Genomic DNA, 18,703 nt, shown 5'->3' with positions numbered 1-18,703 from the left:
AGTTGTTGATGTAGTCAGAACAGATAGCCATCTTGAATTCTATGAGGATAGAAAAAATTTGGCTAGAATGTCAGATATCCTGGCTGTTTATGCGTGGATTGATCCGGCAACGGGATATTGCCAAGGTTGTTCCTTTTCTTATAACCAAAGTTCTTTTTCGCTGTATCAATTCAAAGCTCTAAAGCAGTTCCTTTATTTTCTTTTCTCTTATTTTTTCTAGGAATGAGTGATCTCTTGTCTCCTTTTGTTGTCCTGTTTGAGGATAATGCTGATGCGTTCTGGTGCTTTGAGATGCTTCTACGGAGAATGGTCTGTACATAAAAATCGGTTTCATGCATTATTTCAGTCTTTAGTTCATAATTTGTTTTTCCTTGTGCTTGTGACTTTATTTTGTGTTTCTTTCTCTTCAGCGTGAGAACTTTCAGATGGAAGGGCCAACTGGTGTCATGAAGCAGTTGCAAGCTCTATGGCATATTGTGGAACTTACAGATAGAGAAATGTTTTCTCATTTGTCAAGCATAGGTGCTGAAAGCCTTCATTTCGCCTTCCGGATGCTGTTGGTGCTCTTCCGCCGAGAATTATCTTTTAACGAGGTTCTTTGTATGTGGGAGGTTTGTGTTCCTAGTTTTATTGAGAATCGGGATGTTAGTTGCAGTGCAAAAGGACGTGCCCTAATGAGCAAGCACCAATCCATTAGCAGCAAAAGTACTATGGCATCAGAAGTTTCGTCATAATTTGATGGATTCGCCTACTTGGATCCGTTTATTAACATGCTCTGGTTTCTGGTTTACTTCTCTTTCTATTTTCCTAAGAATAGAGAAAGAGCTGATTGAAAAGGATAGTGCTTTGTCTATTAATATACATCCCAATTCAGCTCTATTTAGCTTCATAGCATCTTTCGCTAGTTGCCACATAATCAGCTAATTTTTAGCCTGGTTTGACATATCAGGGATACGACTGTATCACCCTACCATTTATCACCACCTGCTTATCCTATATGTAGTATCCTCAATTCTGCACTTATCAAAGAGACAAAGACATATCATTGCGTACACTTGTAGAAAGGATAAGGAGAGGAAGAGTTATCAAAGAGAGACAATAAAGTTCAGATATCTCAAATGACTAAGAGTCCATTCAGCACGATTGTCATGCAATATTATTGATATTTAATATGGATAGTTTTGGTTCAGCTTAGTCACAAGCATGTCTGCTTTCTCTCCCATTTCATTAGGTGTTTTGTGTTGTTATTCATCTACTTAACTTATTTGCACTTTGCAGATGATGTGGGCTGCAGATTTTGATGAATCAATTGCTTTTCATCTAGAGGAAAACTGCCCTGAAATATTGGTCATTCAGATTCCAAAGGAGTCTGAGGCAGAATCAGGAGAAGAAATTGTTGAGAATAACAATAGCGATTCAAAGGATGACTCGCCCTCTAAACATGGACGTGGAGAGCGTACCGTCTCAGAAAACAACGGGATGAAGCTTTCCTTAGCTCATCCATTTTGTGGCCTGACTAGGAATTTCTGGTCCAAAAATAATGGCATGCACAGTTTTAATATGGTCTTATCAACAAGGAGTACTGTTGATGAATTACCAGTTTTTTGTGTAGCAGCTATTCTTGTCATGAACCACCAGAAGATCATTAAACAAACTCGCTCAATTGATGATCTGATAAAGGCAGGTTCATTAAACTTAACATTGACTGCTCTGTATACTGATCGACAAGTGGAAGCTTACACTGTGTGATTCTGCTGTTCTTTTTTATTGTTAATTACTTTGGTTTATGTGTCATTCTAATTTCGAAAGGTAATGCGAAGTGATCTATTCGTCAACTCTATGTAGTGTTGCTTATTTTTCTGTTGATTTTATCTCTCTTTTTTTTTTTTTTTTTGGTTTTCAACTCTACAAGAATTTGCCTATATTTACGATTAAATCTTGTTGTCACTAGATTACATTACTATAGACGGCAACATTTGGTGCAGTGAAGATTTCTCTTTATTTATTTCTTTATTTGTTTTTCATTATACTTGACCGTGATGGTTTTGCTACTTGTATACTTAATTGCTTCCTGGATCGTGTTTCCAGCACATTAGCTAGTTATTATGTTGAACTGTCAGGTTTTGGCATTACAACTAATAACCTCCTTCTAAGGTGTGCATCTTTGAGCATGCTGTGATGTACCTATACTGTATAAAATTCTAATCAACTGTTACTTCCCTAGAACCATCACTTGGTGTATTTAGGTCCAAGTGTTGTTAACAGGGACTTAAAGTATCTCTATTTTGCTACTGAAGGGTTAAAAATAAATTTTAAAGATACCAGATTAGTTTTTTGTTTATCATGCTTGTTGTATTTTAAAGTGTGTTCTCCTACCATTAACTAATAAATTTACTATATTAACATGCTGATGGACCCTGGGCTTCAACTCACTTCATGAAAACAGCAGTCAACTTATTATCTTCTTCGGAGTGTTGTGGTTGATTATTTTGTCATTTTGGCTGGTTTTTCAGACACCACCTCATTTTTACCTTGGTGCTATCTGATGTGGAAGTTGGTTTTGAATTATTTTGTGGCATCTCCCTCTCTGTCTCTGATCTCTCTCCCTCTCTCTCCCTCTCTCTGTATGTGCCTATCTTATAAGCTATACAAATCACATGAAAATTATGAATTTGTTGGAGTTATGGTTAGTATTTACTGATAATTATATGCTGAACATGTATCAGATATTCAACGACAATATGTTAAAGATTCGGGTCAAGAGGTGTGTACAGACTGCCATCAAACTGCGGAGGAAGTACTTATACAAGGTTGTTTCATCTAACCTTCTGGCATTGGGATTTTGATACCTTTTCCTGCTCAGTGGGATCATTGTGTTTTTCATACGAGATGGCACCATTTGCTTAATTCCTATTTCTTAGCTTTTATCTGGACAAGTTGGTCTTGCTAATAAATGTCTCTGTCCTGTTTGAAGCAGCTGATTAAAGGTAGAAATCCAGCAGGCCAAAATGGTGACTGAGTGTTTGGTCTCTTCCATTTGCTTGGATGGCAAGGCAGATCTCTCACGTGGAGTTGTTAATTGCAATATAAGTTGGAGTTCAGAACAATTATCAGATATAGTTTATTTGGAGTTTATACAGCAAAGTGGTTGGCATTTGAGTATACGTCAATGCACTACTGTCACCCAAGGTACTCTGCAATTATTTGTTTTGTCTAAACCCAATACAGTAGTCTTGTTTAATTCCCAAAAATCTTGTTTTTGATAATTTATGAGACCTGACTTCTGATGGACCATGCAAATTTCCTTTCGTTTTTAGTCATGCCATGAATTTATTTTTAGTGACTGTTGGAGGACAATTCTACCACGTGAAATTGGCTGGAGAAGTGTAAAGGATTTTAGGGTTAATTTAATCAAGAGAAATATGATTTCTTGGAGTGATAGAACTCACAGGTTGAAAATCATTGGGAAGGGGTATGGGATTCGTGGCTGTAATGGGTCTCAATGTAAAACAAAAGTAATGACTTCAAAAGTTGAGAGGTCTTGTGGGGCTTCTAATTAGGAATTTCACGCCGACCTTGATAAGAGAGTCAGTAATAGTCCTCTGCTTTAGATAATAGGAGTACTAGTTATTATTGATAATCAATCAATGGACTGTATTTGCAATAATAGTAGTAAATGAAAATGCTCCCAGGCACCTATCCCGAGTCAATGCACTAAAGTTGCTTTGTGATTCAGGTCCCTAACTCCGGTGGTCCTTCTGATCGCCGGATTTCTCACTCTCCTTTTCTTTCAACATTCTAGGAGATGGATGATAGCATTTATTTCGCTGTAGGCTTTAAGTCTTGTGATAGTACTAGATCCTCAAACACAGCAGAACATTGGTTTGACCGGACCGAAAGAGGTAAAAATTTCATCAGGAGAGTTTCTTTGAACAAGAAGGCTTTGGAATGGATAGTCTAGAACATGAGGGAGGCATCAAAGGTACGAGGCAATGTAGTGAGAAGATGGAAGAGAAGAGACAGTTTCTCTGAGACCTTTTGCTCCAGGAATTTTATTGGTTTTGGCAGATATATTAGCATTATCAGTTTACGAGGGAGAAGGAGAGCTGTGATAATCATACCCGAAGTATTGTTTAATGCTGGCTGGACCTATCTGGCAGACAAGATTGGAAGATTCATTAATAGCTTTGTTGACAAATTTAATGTGAGGGAGCCTAGGTTTGTGGACAAAGAGTTCCAATATGCAGAAGCAATTAAAAGCTGTAAATGGTCGAACAATGAAGTGGTTGGCGGTTCGGCATTAAAGAGGGGAGAAGTTATTCAGATAAAGGAAGGTATGGAACGTCATCAGAATATGGTACTTGCAGATGTTTGGTTGGTCTCTTTGTAAATGAGGAAGTTCCAACATTGTCTGACCTGCGAAGAGGGACTACTTCTGCTTGGAAACAGATCCATGGGCTCAATATTTATGCCATGGGAGAAAATCGATTTCTGTTTGAATTTCCATCCAAAAGCATAGCGGAGCAAGTCCTGAAAGGGGAGTGGCACTGGAAAAGAGCCCAAATCAATCTTCAGTGGTGGTCTCCTTTATCAGGAGTCATAGAAAAAGGAAATATGCCAAATTCCGTCTGGATTAGGGTTGTGGGTGTGCTGCTCCAATTCTGGTCATCTGAAGTCTTCAAAGTCGTTGGTGATTGTTAGAATCTGTGAAGATTCTAGCATATATGTAAATATAGTAGATAGAATATTATGTAATTAGGATAGAATATTATGTAATTAGGAATTGATTTGTATTCATTTCCTTTCCTTTTTTAGGACATGTAAACTTAGCTATTTAAACCCAATAGCTTGAGGGAATAATCAAGCCGAGTTCCTCTTATTTTCTCTTTCAATTCACAGGGTATCAGAGCCTGGTTAAGGCTACAGCAGAGGAAGAGAAATTGTTCAAACTCGAAGGAAAAAAAAAATCCAGCAACTTTTCTGGGCTGTCAGATAAGATTTTCTCGCTTCCGAAGGTGTTGTGACCAAACCAACACCACCATGAGAAGCGGAAGAGTAGCGCGAGCCAACCCTAGCGAGATCCGCCGCCATCCAATCTCCGACCCGCCACCACGCTCTGCGCCGGTGCGTGAGTCGTTTTCCTGCAAATTTTCCGGCAGTTATTTTTTTTCCAGTAGGGTCGCCCAATCATTCCGACCCTATCCATATAATTTCTTTCGGTCTCCGATTATTTTCCGGCGACCAGATCTAATTTTCCGGCAGCGCAGTGTGTTTTCGGCGAGACAGTCAATTTTCCGATAATCTGGTTCTCTGATAGCTGTTACGTAAACTTGATTCGAAGTTATTTCAACTATTATTTGAGAAAAATGTCACTTGGATCAAGTATTTTTTCTAAGTCTATGGTTTCCAGCAGTCCGAACCATTCCATCACCATTGAACCCCTGATCGGTAGTGCAAACTACTTATCTTGGTATTCCTCTGTTCAGTTATGGTACAAGGGACAAGGTGTTCAGGACAACTTGGTTAAACAGGCTAAGGATATTACTGAAAAAGATAGGGGGGAATGGGAAAGGATTGATGCTCAGTTGTGTAGTCTTTTGTGGAAATCTATTGACTCAAAGTTGATGCCATTGTTCCAACCATTCCAAACTTGCTTCTTAGTTTGGGAAAAAGCTCGTGGACTATACACAAATGACATCTCCTATTTTTATAATGTGATTTCTCGGTTGACTAACCTTAAAAAAGTAGGATTCGGATATGTCTGCCTATCTTGGACAGGTTCAAGCGGTTATGGAAGAATTTAATGAGTTGATGCCCACTACTCCAAGTGTTCAAAAACAATTGGAGGAACGTCAGAAGTTGTTTTTGGTTGTCACACTTGCTGGACTTCCATCTGATCTTGACTCTGTGCATGATCAAATTTTGGCTAGTCCCACTGTTCTTGCTATGGATGACTTGTTCACTCGATTGTTACGACTGTCTGCACCACCTATGTCGTTTAGTAATCCGGTGACACCTGCAGACTCTTCCGTTCTAGCATCTCAGACTGGCAATCGACATAGAGGCTATTCTGGCAAATCTCGGTCAAGATGTGGGTATTGTAACAATTGGGGCCATATTCAAGATGTGTGTCGCGCCCTCCATGGTAATCCAAAGATTGCTTATGTTGCTCAGACTGAATCCACTGGTAATCCGACCAATCAATTGTTCTCTTTAACTGAGGCAGAATACAATGACTATCTTCAGTATCAGGCGAGTAAGCAGGCATCATCCCCATCAATAGCTTCTGTTGCTCAAACTGGTAATCCTGTTGCTTGTATCTCACGTCCACCACACTTGGCCCGGGGTCATGTGGACTCGAGCGCTTCTGACCACATTTCTGGTAACAAATCCTTGTTGTCTAATATTACTTTTTCTCGGTCCCTTCCTAGTGTTACCTTAGCTAATGGTTCTCAGACCATGGCAACTGGAGTCGGTCAAGCCAATCCTTTACCTTCTCTGACCTTGAATAATGTTCTTTTTGTCCTTGGTTGTCCCTTTAGTCTTCTGTCAATCAGTCGTTTGGCTAAGACTTTAAATTGTTTCATCTCATTCTTTAGTGACTTCTTTGTTATACAGGACCTCAGATGGAAGGATCATTGGCGAAGGGCGTGAGTTAGATGAACTTTATTATCTCAATTCTCCTAACTCCACTACAGTTTGTTCGGTCTCCAACTCTCCAGATTTATTGCACACCTGATTGGGACACCCTAGTTTATCCAAACTTCAAAAGATGGTACCAAGCTTGTCCAAATTGTCTAAGTTAGATTGTGAGTCGTGTCAATTGGGGAAGCACACCCGAGCTACTTTTCCGCGTTGTCCTAATAATCGTGCAGGGTCTCTTTTTCATTTAGTTCATTATGATATTTGGGGTCCTAGCAAAGTTAGTTGTACGTTGCGTTTTTAGTATTTTGTTACTTTCATTGATGATTTCTCAAGGTGCACTTGGATTTTCTTAATGAAAAATCGTTCTGAATTATTTTCCATATTTCAAACCTTTTTTGTTGAAATACAAAATCAGTTTGGTGTTTTTATTCCCACTTTTCATAGTGATGATGCACGTGAATAGTTATCATCTCAATTTCAAAAATTTATGTCTTCCCATGGAATTCTTCATCGGACATCTTGTCCTTACACTGCGGAGAGAAAAAATAGGCAAATTGTTGAGACTGCGCGCACCCTTCTCATACAAGCAAATGTTCCATTGCGTTTTTGGGGGGATGCAGTGCTCACCTCTTGTTATCTGATTAATCGTATGCCTTCCTCTGCTATTTAGAATCAGGTTCCGCACTCTGTTTTGTTTCCCCAATCAACCCTCTTCTCTTCCACCTCAGTTCTTTGGGAGCACATGCTTTATCTATATTCTCACTCCAGGAAAAGACAAATTGGCTCTTCGTGCTCTTAACTGTGTCTTTCTCGGTTATTCAAGGGTACAAAAGTGATATCGATGTTTCTCACCTGACCTTCAGCGATACCTTATGTTCGTTGATGTTAATTTCTTCGAAGGTCGATACCTTTACATCCTCTTCTGCTGAACAGTTAGACATTTCTGAGGTCCTACTAGTTCCATCTTTTGGGGATCCCGCCGTAGTCTGCCCTTCCACATCACCTCCTACAGCTCTATCTTCCTCAGCCGCACCTCCACCACTATTGACTTATCATCGTCGTCTGCATCCAGATGATTCATTCTCGCAACCGGAATCGTTACCTGCTGAGGACTTGTCTACACTGAGTCCTCCCATTGCCACTCGAAAAGGTAATCGGTTTACTCATAACCCTCATCCTATCTATACTTGTTTGAGCTATCATCGTTTGTCACCAGCCCATTCTGCCTTTGTATCATCACTATCATCTGTGTCTATTCCTAAGACTACAGGTGAAGCTCTTCTCATCCAGGCTAAGCAATAAGCTATGATTGAGGAGATGTCTGCCTTACATTCTAGTGGTACTTGGGAGCTCGTTCCTCTTGTCGTTGGGTATATCCAAAGAAAGGTTGGCCTCGATGGATAGATTGATCCTTTGAAAGCTCGACTAGTTGCCAAGGGTTATACACAGATTTTTGGACAGACAGTCTCTTTTTATCTATGGCTGTTGTTTGTCATTGGCCTTTTTACCAGTTAGATATCAAAAATGCCTTTCTTTATGGGGATCTCGAAGATGAAGTATATATGGAGCAACCACTTGGTTTTGTTGCTCAGGGCGAGTCTAGTAACATGGTGTGCGGATTACGTCGAGCACTTTATGGCCTGAAGTAGTCTCCTCGAGCATGGTTTGGGAAATTTAGCATCGTTATTCAGGAGTTTGGCATGATACGAAGTGAAGCTGATCATTCTGTGTTTTATCGTCATTCTGCTCCAATTTGTGCGTGTATTTGGTGGTGTACGTTGATGACATAGTCATCACAGGTAATGATGATGAGGAAATTACCAAATTGAAACATCACCTTTTTTGGCACTTTCAGACTAAGGATCTTGGTCAATTGAGGTACTTCTTGGGCATTGAGGTTCCTCAATCTAAAACAGGAATTGTCATTTCACAGAGGAAGTATGCACTTGATATTCTTGAGGAAACAGGGATGACAGATTGTAAGCCTATTGATTCTCAATGGATCAAAATGTTAAGCTCCAACCAGGTCAGGGGGAGCCTCTTAGCGATCCTGGAAGATATAGAAGGCTAGTAGGAAAGTTGAATTATCTGACAGTGACTCGACCTGATATTACCTTCCCGGTTAGTGTTGTAAGTTAGTTCTTGAATTCTCCCCGTGACAGTCATTGGAATGCAGTTATTCGCATCCTTCGATGCATAAAATCTGCTCCAGGAAAAGGACTACTCTATGAAGATCGAGGACATGAGAAAATTGTTGGCTATTCGGATGCAGACTACGTAGGATCACCCTCTGGCAGACGATCCACCTCTGGATATTGTGTTTTAGTTAGGGGAAATTTGGTGTCTTGAAAAAGTAAGAAACAACATGTGGTTGCTAGGTCTAGTGCGGAAGCAGAATATCGGGCTATGGGAGTAACAACATGTGAACTCATATGGATCAAGCAACTACTGAAGGAGTTGAAATTTGGAGAGATCAAAGAAATGGAACTTGTGTGCGATAATGAAGTTGCACTTCTCATTGCATCGAATACAGTGTTTCATGAGAGGACCAAACACAGAGATTGATTGTCATTTTGTCAGAGAGAAGGTACTCTTAGGAGACATCGTCACGAGATCCGTGCGGTCAAATGATCAGCTTGCAGACATATTCACCAAGTCCCTAGCCGGTCCCAGAACGAATTACTTATGTAGCAAGCTTGGTACATATAATTTCTATGCACCAGCTTGAGGGGGAGTGTTAGAATCTATGAAGATTCTAGCATATATGTAAATATAGTATATAGAATATTATGTAATTAGGAATTGATTTGTATTGATTTCCTTTCCTGTTTTAGTACATGTAAACTTAGCTATTTAAACCCAATAGCTTGAGGGAATAATCAAGTCGAGTTCCTCTCATTTTCTCTTCCAATTCACTGTGATTATTGTGGAGGCTGGTTGGAAACAGAGGAAGAGACTCAACTCCGGAATCATCTAAAGTGGGCTAGAATCAGAATCAAAGGAGATGGTAGAGAGGTTCCTAAAGAAGTGACCCTGCAGCAAGGCAAACTTCTCTTTACCCTTCAAGTTTGGGTGGAATCTCCGGCGGGAGTTGTCATCGGAGGAGAAGAGGACAAAGAGGCGTTGCATTCTTTTACCTAGCAGATATTGAAGACTCTGGGTAAAAGTATAGATATAGTCGCTAAGCAGAAGGAAAAGTCAGATGATGCTGACTTTGCACGTGATTCGGCAGTGGCATGTGCAGTAGGTTCAAATTCAAATGAGGAGAAGGGTCGGATTTATAGTGGATCTGCGAAGGGATTAATTCTGGGCCCAAATAAATTTAATTGTTTGGCCCAATATGAGTCTGAAAAGGGACCAATTTTAAGTGAATCACGTGGTGGTTCACGTGCATCTTTTTCAGAACTTAAACTCCCGATACTTCCACTTTAGTCGACTATAAGAATCACTTCAACAACTTGAAAGAGATGGCATCCAAATTCCTTGAGTGCTTTGCCAATTGGGAAGCTTCTACCAACATGCAAAAGGCAATTTCTATTCCCCCACTTTTGAATTACCACTTCACACAGATTCCCTGTTTTAGGGTTCAAGAAGGTGGTGAATTTAAATATTGGGTCGGGGAGGAAAGATGCAGGAGATCAAGGAACGGATTAGTATCAAGAGTTTGAAGAAGAAGAAGAAGAAGATGGCCTTGCCAACGGAAAGTCAAGAGGATGAAGAGAAGATTGAAGAACATGGGAACACAAACCAGATAACTCTACTAGGAGAGCCCACTCCCATACAAACAGACTTTTCTGGAATGTGAAAAGGAAGCAGTGCAGTGATGAGATCAAACCTGTGGGTTCAGGGTAATATTATGAGGATGAGCCAGGAATTCGGATCAGCATTTGAAGGTTGCTCTAGGGAGGCCGAAGCTTTATTCACAAAGATTTACCAGAGGAGAGAAAAAGGGAGAACTTCAGCTATCTCCATAGAACATAATGCTGATAAACAGATAGTTCCTAGGGAGCTAAGGAATTTGATATTTGATATGAATTTGTAAAATGGGGAACCAAGGAGTGAATCAAGAAGTTGGGGGAGGAAACTAATAACTCCTTTATAATGAAAATAAAAATAGTTTATTGGAACGTGAGGGGGTTGAATACGGAGAGTAAAAGGAGTGCTGTAAGGAGTAGAATGCAACAATGGGGGGCTGATATTTTTGTTCTGGTGGAAACAAAATTGAGTGGGGTAGTGGGAAATTATCTAAACTCTAGGGAAACAAATGGGTGGGGTGTATGGCTTGAGTCATTAGGCAGTTTTTTTTTGGGGGGGGGGGGGGGGGGGGGGGCACTATAGTGTTGTGGGATAATAGGTATTGGGGAGGGGAAATAGTGGAAAATGGGAATCAAAATTTAACTTGTAAATTGTGTGGGATAAATCAAGATTTCATCTGGTTTATTACAGCAGTTTATGCTGATTGTGGGAGAAATATAAGGAGGGAACTGTGGGAGGAGATAGGTGCTATGAGGTCTTTATGTGAGGGTCCTTGGGTTTCACTTTAATGTCACAAAGTTCCCATCTGAGAGAACTGAATGTAGCAGGCTATCTAGTGCTATGAAGGAATTTTCTGAGTGCATTAATGAGGCAGAGTTGGGGATCCTCCTTTATTTAAGGGATCCTATACTTGGAGAGGGGGATAAATCACAAAACTGCTTCTAGGATTGACAGATTTCTCTTTTCAACACTTTGGGATGAAATGTTCCTACAGATCAAACGGATGTAATGCCAAACCTGGGATCTGATCATAATCCAATCATGCTGACATGTGGAGATTGGTCCTTTAAGGACTTATTTCAAGTTTGAAAATTGGTGGTTGAAGGTGATGGTTTCAGAAGCAAAGTGCAGGAATGGTGGAGCTCCTTTAATGTTCCTGGAAGACTAGACTACAAGTTAGCTGCAAAGTTGAACTTGTTAAAAGGGAAACTTAAGAATGGAGCAAGGAGAATAAGGGAAATTGGAGGGAAAGAAATGACAAAATACTGGAACAAGTTGGCAGCTTAGAAGTCATTCAAGAACAAAGACCTCTAGCTAAAGATGAGCAAGACTCATCTGGCTATAGAGTATGAAGAAGTGGCTAGAAATGAAGAGATAGCTTGGACAAAGATCTAGAGTGCAATAGATCAAGAGTGGAGACAAAAACACAGTATTTTCACAGGATGGCCACAACTCACAAAAGATTCAACGCTATTGACACTTTAATGGTTGATGGAGTTAGCTCCTTTGAACCTATGGATATTCAGAATGCAATTCTAGAATTCTATCAGAACCTTTTACAGGGAGATAGAAGCATGGAGACCAAACTTGAACATACAAGGTGACCAAAGCATTACTGGAGAAGAGCAAGTATGGATGCCAAGGCAATTTGAAGAAGATGAAGTATTGGAAGGGATCAAACTGTTTGTTGTTGACAAGGCACCTGGCCCGGATGGATACACAATGGCCTTCTTTCAGGCATTTTGGGATGTTTTGAAGGAGGATTTGATGCTGACTTTTCAGAATTTCCATTCTCAACAGATGTTTGAAAAAAGTTTCAATGCCACCTTTATGGCCTTAATTGCAAAGAAGGTGGGTGCAACTGAACTAACTGAACTAAGGGACTTTAGGACCATTAGTTTAATCACTGATGTGTACAAGATAATTGCCAAAGTACTGGCAGAACGGTTAAAGAGAGTGGTGAGCAAGTTAGTCAATAAGCACGAAATGGCATTTCATAAAGTGGAGGCAAATTATGGATGCTGCTTTAATAGCAAGTGAGTGTATTGACACCAGACTTAGAGGAGAAGAACCAGGAGTGATGTGCAAGATGGATATTGAAAAAGCCTATGACCATTTGAACTGGAATTTTCTTATCAACTCTTAAGACAAATGGGGTTTGATTGCAGATGGCTAAAGTGGATGGAATTCTGCATTAAAACTACCAGGTTCTCTATTCTAGTAAATGGAGAACCTGTGGGTTTTTTTCCTGCAGAAAGGGGGCTCAGGCAGGGGGACCTTTTATCCCCTTTCCTTTTTATTATAGCTATGGAAGGCTTGGACAGCATGATGAGAATTGCTTCTCAAAATAGCTGGATCAGAGGATTTAATGCGAGAAACAGGGCAAATGAGGCTATGGTAATCTCCCATCCACTGTATGCTGATGATACAGTAGTTTTTTGTGAGGCAAATCAGGAACAGATCTGCCATTTGAGGGTGATACTAGTGGTTTTTGAAGCATATTCTGGGCTGAAAGTCAACTGGAGGAAGCGCAGTATCTTCCCAGTCAAGGAGGTGCAACAGATCCAAGTGCTTGCAAGCATTTTGAATTGTAAGATTGAGAACTTGCCTACTGTTTATCTTGGAATGCCTCTGGGATCAATGCATAAAGCAGTGGAAATATGGGATGGCGTCATAGAGAAGACTGAAAAGAAACTAGCTCTATAGAAATCTCAATACCTATCCTTGGGAGGAAGACTCATCTTAATCAACTCAGTCTTGGATTCTTTTCCTACATATGTGATGTCCTTATTTCCTATTCCAAGCAAGGTGGTTAAGGCTTTGGACACTCTTAAGGAGGAACTTTCTATGGCAAGGAAACAATGAGGAAAAAAAGTTCCACTTGGTAAATTGGGAAGTAGTTCAACAAAGCAAAATGCATGGAGGATTGGGGGTGAAGAATCTAAAATTACAGAACAAGAGCTTACTCATGAAGTGGTTATGGAGATTTTGTTTGTACAAAGCAAAATGCATTGATAATTTTGTTTGTACCATTATGTTTTAAGTCTTCTCTCTGGATATTGGAGCTACTTGGTGAAAGGAGCTAAAATTTAGTCTTCAGGTAGATAAAGAGTATTTATGAATTTTTCTTGATTCTGTAGGAGGATGCTATGTAAATTTTATCTTAGTGTAATTCCTACTGTAATTTGTCTAATTGATCTGATGTCCCCAATTGTAAAATTACTGTAATCTGGAGTTAGACACTGGACACATAATTAGCACCGGTAATCGTTATGCATGCTGATACTTTTGGTCTATTTCATATTCTGGCAAGTATCTCGGCAGGATATTTCTACTTTCAAGTTTTAAATTTGTCATGTCAATTGTAGTTCAGGACTAAGATGCACCTTTTTGTATTTTCTTCTGCAGGACTGTTAAGTTGCATGTTTCCTTTACCTTGGTTGGTGAATACAATCAACTGGTTAGGGAACACGAAAATTTTGCTGCCATATAGTTAGTGGGTAAGGATTATGTATCAACAGTTTTGATAAACTTGTCAGCATTGAGATTTCTCAGGGGAAAGCTTAAGAGTTGATGAGAATTAGGAGATAATATTCCAAGAGAAGATTTCATATCTTTGTAACTGACTTGTGTCTTCAATCATTACAATATGATCCATGATGGAATCAACAAAAAAGGATCTTTTCTTATGTTTTGTTAATAGAAACAGTAAAAAGTATATTATTTGTCCGGGCCTATTGTAATTGCTCTGAACAATAACACCTAAATGTGTTGTCCCGTGTTTTATATGGGGATTATTTGTGCTCGTTGACATGCAATTTCGGCGTAGTTGATAGACCTCCCATCTCGTTCAATGCAAAGGGAATAATGCTCTTCAGAGGTGGCGTACAGATTAACTAATTGGTGTCATCTCTTCTCCACAAAGTAGCTGCTGATCAACTACAAGAACAGATTCAAGAGAGAACTTTGTTGGTGAATTAGTATTCTTATCCTTGTTTTGATGTGTGAAATTTAGACAGTTTGGCCTTTTCTTGTTTTAGATTAGATGAGACTTTCTCAGAGAGATTTGTTCATGCGGGTCTAGCTGGTTTTCCGGTGTTGAAAATGTTGGACGAGTTCGCAATGTGCTCTGCCCATTGCAAAGATGATCAATTTTTGGTATTATACACAGAAAAATGAAAAACGTCAACTTTAGTGGTTCATTTTGGTCGTCTTTGGCTATCCGTGGTTTTTGTTTTAGCAGTTATAACAAACATTTTGGTATTTGAAAGCAAATGTTGAGGCACTTTCTTTAAAAGTCTACTTGACAAAACTTGAGAAGAAAAGACATTTCTTAACGATACAGCTCTAATTTGCACCGTCGCTATGGAAAACCAAATCTTACCGGTACCAACCTTTTAAAACTTTTTCATCCGGTACATATTCACACCTTTTGTGCCCATTTTTCTTATTTCATTTGGGCCCCGTTTGGCCATGAAAATTGTGAGTGTTTGAAAAAAATTATTTTTGTTTTCAAATTGAAAATTGGTATTTGAAAATTGGAGTTGTGTTTGGCCATGACTACAAATTGGAGTTGTTGAATTTTGTGAGTGATTTGGAGTTAAAAAAAAAAAAAAAAAACGAAAGCAACTTTTTGGTGTTCTTCAAGTTTTGAAGAATTTCAGTGTTCAATTCATTTTTTCTGAATTTTATGGTCAAATATGATTTCTGGAATTCAACTCTGGAAAAAAGTAAAAAATATTCATGGCCAAACGGCCACTTGATACCTACTTGCCTATTCCACTATCCATCAATGTCTCAACCCTCAAACTTAAGTCTCCAATTGAGCGCTTCGTTAGTAGGGAAAGAATGCGGACGCTTGAGATCTTGCACAATGTTAGCAGAATTGTATTGTAGAGTTGAGTCAGCATTTGAGTGTTAGTTTGTTAGCTCGACTTAATTAGACCAATTTTAGCGGAAAAGTTAGTAACAGATTCAATTCATTCTAATTCTTTGCATTCGACTATAGGATCATGTACACCACACATTTAATTCATGAATATACCATTTACACTTTTGTCTACTACATTTCTTCTTCTAAACTTCATCTTCTTTCCTCCATCGATTTTCTCAAATTTCCTCTATCAAGTTCCTAGGCTATAGAACTCTCATAGTGACTAGTTATCACTCAAGAAGGCCACTGAACATTCTAGTTGATACTGGAAACTCCCATAATTTCATGGATCCTGACTTGGTGAAGAAATTTTGGGTGCCCTACTAAGTCAACTATACCTCATATAGTGGCTGCAGCCAATGGGAATCTGATGAAGGTGGATAGGGTGTGCAAGATTACTTGACTATTACAAGGGGCTGAATTTCCAGGTTGAGCTTCTCTTACTACCACAATTGTCTTCTGGAGTTGTTTCAGGAGTGCAATGGTTATTGACATTGGGCGATATTAAGATGAATTTCTGCAAACTCATTATGGAGTTTTGCACAAGTAAGCGTATAACATTTACTTAAAGCAGTGCGTATCTCATTAGATTGAGTCGACAACCGGAAAAGATTTCAAGCAATCAGTTTAGTTGTGTATGATTCAGGTAGTTCTGAACTGCTCGCATTAGAAAGTAAAGACAGTACTAAGAAAGACCCTAGAATAATGAACTTACTAGAGGAGTTGAACATACACAACTGCCACCATCTAGGTGTCACGGCCCAAAATCTAAAGTCGTGATGGCACCTATTCCCACCCGATAGGTAGGCCAACCCAACCATTTACCAATTCAATTAAGTAGGATATGCGGAAAGTAAAAGATAAGTCAAATGCCCAAATTCTAAGTCTTTCATTAAGAAACAAGTGTGGAAATACAAATACCACCCAAGATTGGTGTCATGTGTACAAGAGCCACTACGAATACAATACAAGGCCGAGATCCATTGATACACTGTCTGGGTAAAAATGAAAGACATGAATAAATAAAAGATAGAGGGAGAAGGATGTTGTGGATCAAGCAAATAACTCACCACGATCTCTTAAAATCACGGTCTCAAACTCAAATGGCTCTGCGGGCCCTACTCGTACTTGGAACCTAATCTGCACCACAAAGAATGTAACAAGTGTAGCATAAGTACAACCACTAGTACTCCGTAGGTATCATAGGCCGGCAACAAATGAAAATATGTATATAAGATATAAAGGTTGAACATTTAAGTACAAATCAACTAAAACAAGTATGTCACCAACATACAGTAAAAAGGAATCATGCTTCAAGTAACAACAAAGAAGTAGGCATAAATTAAAAGTAGAGTAGTATAAGAATGAATGTAATGCGATGCACTGACCAATATCTATCCCGATACAGACATGCTAGCGGTCATTTAGGCGTGCAACCAGAGCCAACCATAATATCATCTGTTACAGGCATGCAACCTGATCCAACCATATGCAACTGTATGACATGACACATAAGAAAATAATCATTTCAAATTTGGACTTAATAGCAAAGAAGTTTATAAACATGTTATCACAAGTGAATAAGGTCCCTTTTTCCTGGACCGTGAGAACATCACTCTTATCTTTATCTCATCTCGTATCTCATTTTCACCACTTATTCATCAAGTATATAAGTATGAAATGAGTTAAACATGCGTAATATCTTATGCCAACATTATTATGAAACTAAATAATGGATATGCAACACCAAGCAAATACATGCGACAACTCATGTCCGGAATAATTCCTTTTTCATTATTTATACGAGATGTGGTGCGATGAGGTAAAGTAAATCACTCATAGCAAGTAAAAGTCAAATATGGATATCATAACCCATATAAACAACAACAATACCAACCTAAGTGGATTTATCACCACAACCAATGCCCGGAGGCTCACATGTTTCCTCGTCACAATACACTTCTCTTATTCTAACTACCCAAACAACATACACCGGTACCCACCCAAATTCCCATCGCAGTCACTAAGGTGGGACCCCCTATCAGGCTCAATACCCCTTCAGTATTGATAAACTATGTACGTCCTCCAATCAGAGTCTAAAAAGTGAACCGCAACCTACCTCGAAGCCGAACATGAGCCACGAACCCTCAAGTCGAAGCCTTTCTCTTCCGATGTGTTTTCGAGGGATTAAAGTATATCAAATATAGAATCTACATCAAAATACAAATCCATAGATACCCATATTGTTATATTATAGTTTCGGATCCGAAAAGTCACCTAAACAGGCAATTCCTAGCTCTGAAGGTCAAAATTGTAATTTTGTTGCAAAATTCGATCCAATACAGTCAAAATAGTAGTCTATGAGTTTAAATGAGTCCAACGATAGTCATATTGCTATACTTTGATTCGGAACCCAAAAATGAACCCAAAAAGAAAACCCCGAATCCACAAGGCCAAAACTGGAATTTTATTGAAAATCGATTTATCCATAGCTTAATTAGTCTAAATCCAGAAAACTCATTCAAAAAGACATCATCTTGATCCTCAAATCCATGATTTACCACTTTTCAACTTTTGGGTTCAAAATCCAATTTTCCCCGACCAAAATCAAGACTAAAAAGCAAATAAGCCTCGGGGTTCATCAGGAAATACAAAAACAGAGGTTAAAAACTTACCCCCTCTCCTAGATGAATCTGTAGACACCGAAATCGCCCAAATCCGACCTCATTTGCCCATCCAAATCTCCAAAATACTCTAATTTGGGTTTATGGCAAAACCCCAAAAAATAGTCTACAAAACCCAAGATTTGGATAAAATCTCTTCAAATTTGAATTTAATAATCATAATATGGTAGAGAACAATTATCATGAAGCCCATGAAGAAATTCCACTCCAAAGTCCAAGTCCAAAGAGCTCATTTTGGCCAAAAATGGTGAAAGAATGGGGAAATTCGAAATTCATATATAAAAGGGTGAGTCCACGCAGCTTACGGTGTGCCGCGAAGTTCCAGATCGCCTCAGACACCACTAACATACCACCTCTCTATTTTGACTCTAAAAATCTCATACGGCCACAAAATTCGACGATTCAAGTTGCTACGGCTCACATATTTCGATACGCATCTATCCCAACAAACAAAACTCAATTCCAACATCAAAGGGATATAATGGTACATCAAAACGCCGGTGGCGTTGGACTTATGCCAACGATTCAAACACCAAAATTTGACTAAATAAAGTCCAAATCTAATTTAGAAAGTTCCTACAAGTCACAAATAATCATACAAAGCTAACGGTATCAACAAATTTCCTATCCAAGTCTTATTTCTTCTCGTGACCATCTTTTCACCATAAATAAGCATATTAAATAG

General features: G+C 39.1%; 1 protein-coding gene across 5 annotated transcripts in view; it reads left to right on the top strand.

Moving 5' to 3' along the window:
* LOC132044353 (uncharacterized) overlaps positions 1 to 14,601 on the top strand; it is a 39,290-nt gene extending 24,689 nt beyond the window's left edge. For 4 of the 5 annotated variants that reach the window (XM_059434849.1, XM_059434848.1, XM_059434852.1 and 1 more), the window contains 7 exons: positions 3 to 125; positions 221 to 309; positions 411 to 611; positions 1,279 to 1,680; positions 2,727 to 2,810; positions 2,978 to 3,189; positions 13,810 to 14,601. In XM_059434849.1, coding sequence (XP_059290832.1) covers positions 3 to 125; positions 221 to 309; positions 411 to 611; positions 1,279 to 1,680; positions 2,727 to 2,810; positions 2,978 to 3,019 — 941 coding nt within the window. In that variant the 3' untranslated portion in view covers positions 3,020 to 3,189; positions 13,810 to 14,601. Of the gene's footprint in view, positions 1 to 2; positions 126 to 220; positions 310 to 410; positions 612 to 1,278; positions 1,681 to 2,513; positions 2,576 to 2,726; positions 2,811 to 2,977; positions 3,190 to 13,809 lie in introns of those variants that run through there. The other variant, XM_059434850.1, reaches the window with a different exon arrangement.
* Positions 14,602 to 18,703: the final 4,102 nt, after the last annotated feature.

Source organism: Lycium ferocissimum, unplaced genomic scaffold (genome assembly GCF_029784015.1).
Source record: "Lycium ferocissimum isolate CSIRO_LF1 unplaced genomic scaffold, AGI_CSIRO_Lferr_CH_V1 ctg4232, whole genome shotgun sequence".
Classification (NCBI taxonomy): Eukaryota; Viridiplantae; Streptophyta; class Magnoliopsida; order Solanales; family Solanaceae; genus Lycium; species Lycium ferocissimum.
Note: the sequence above shows the minus strand (reverse complement) of the source record. Positions and strands in the feature narration are given on the sequence as shown.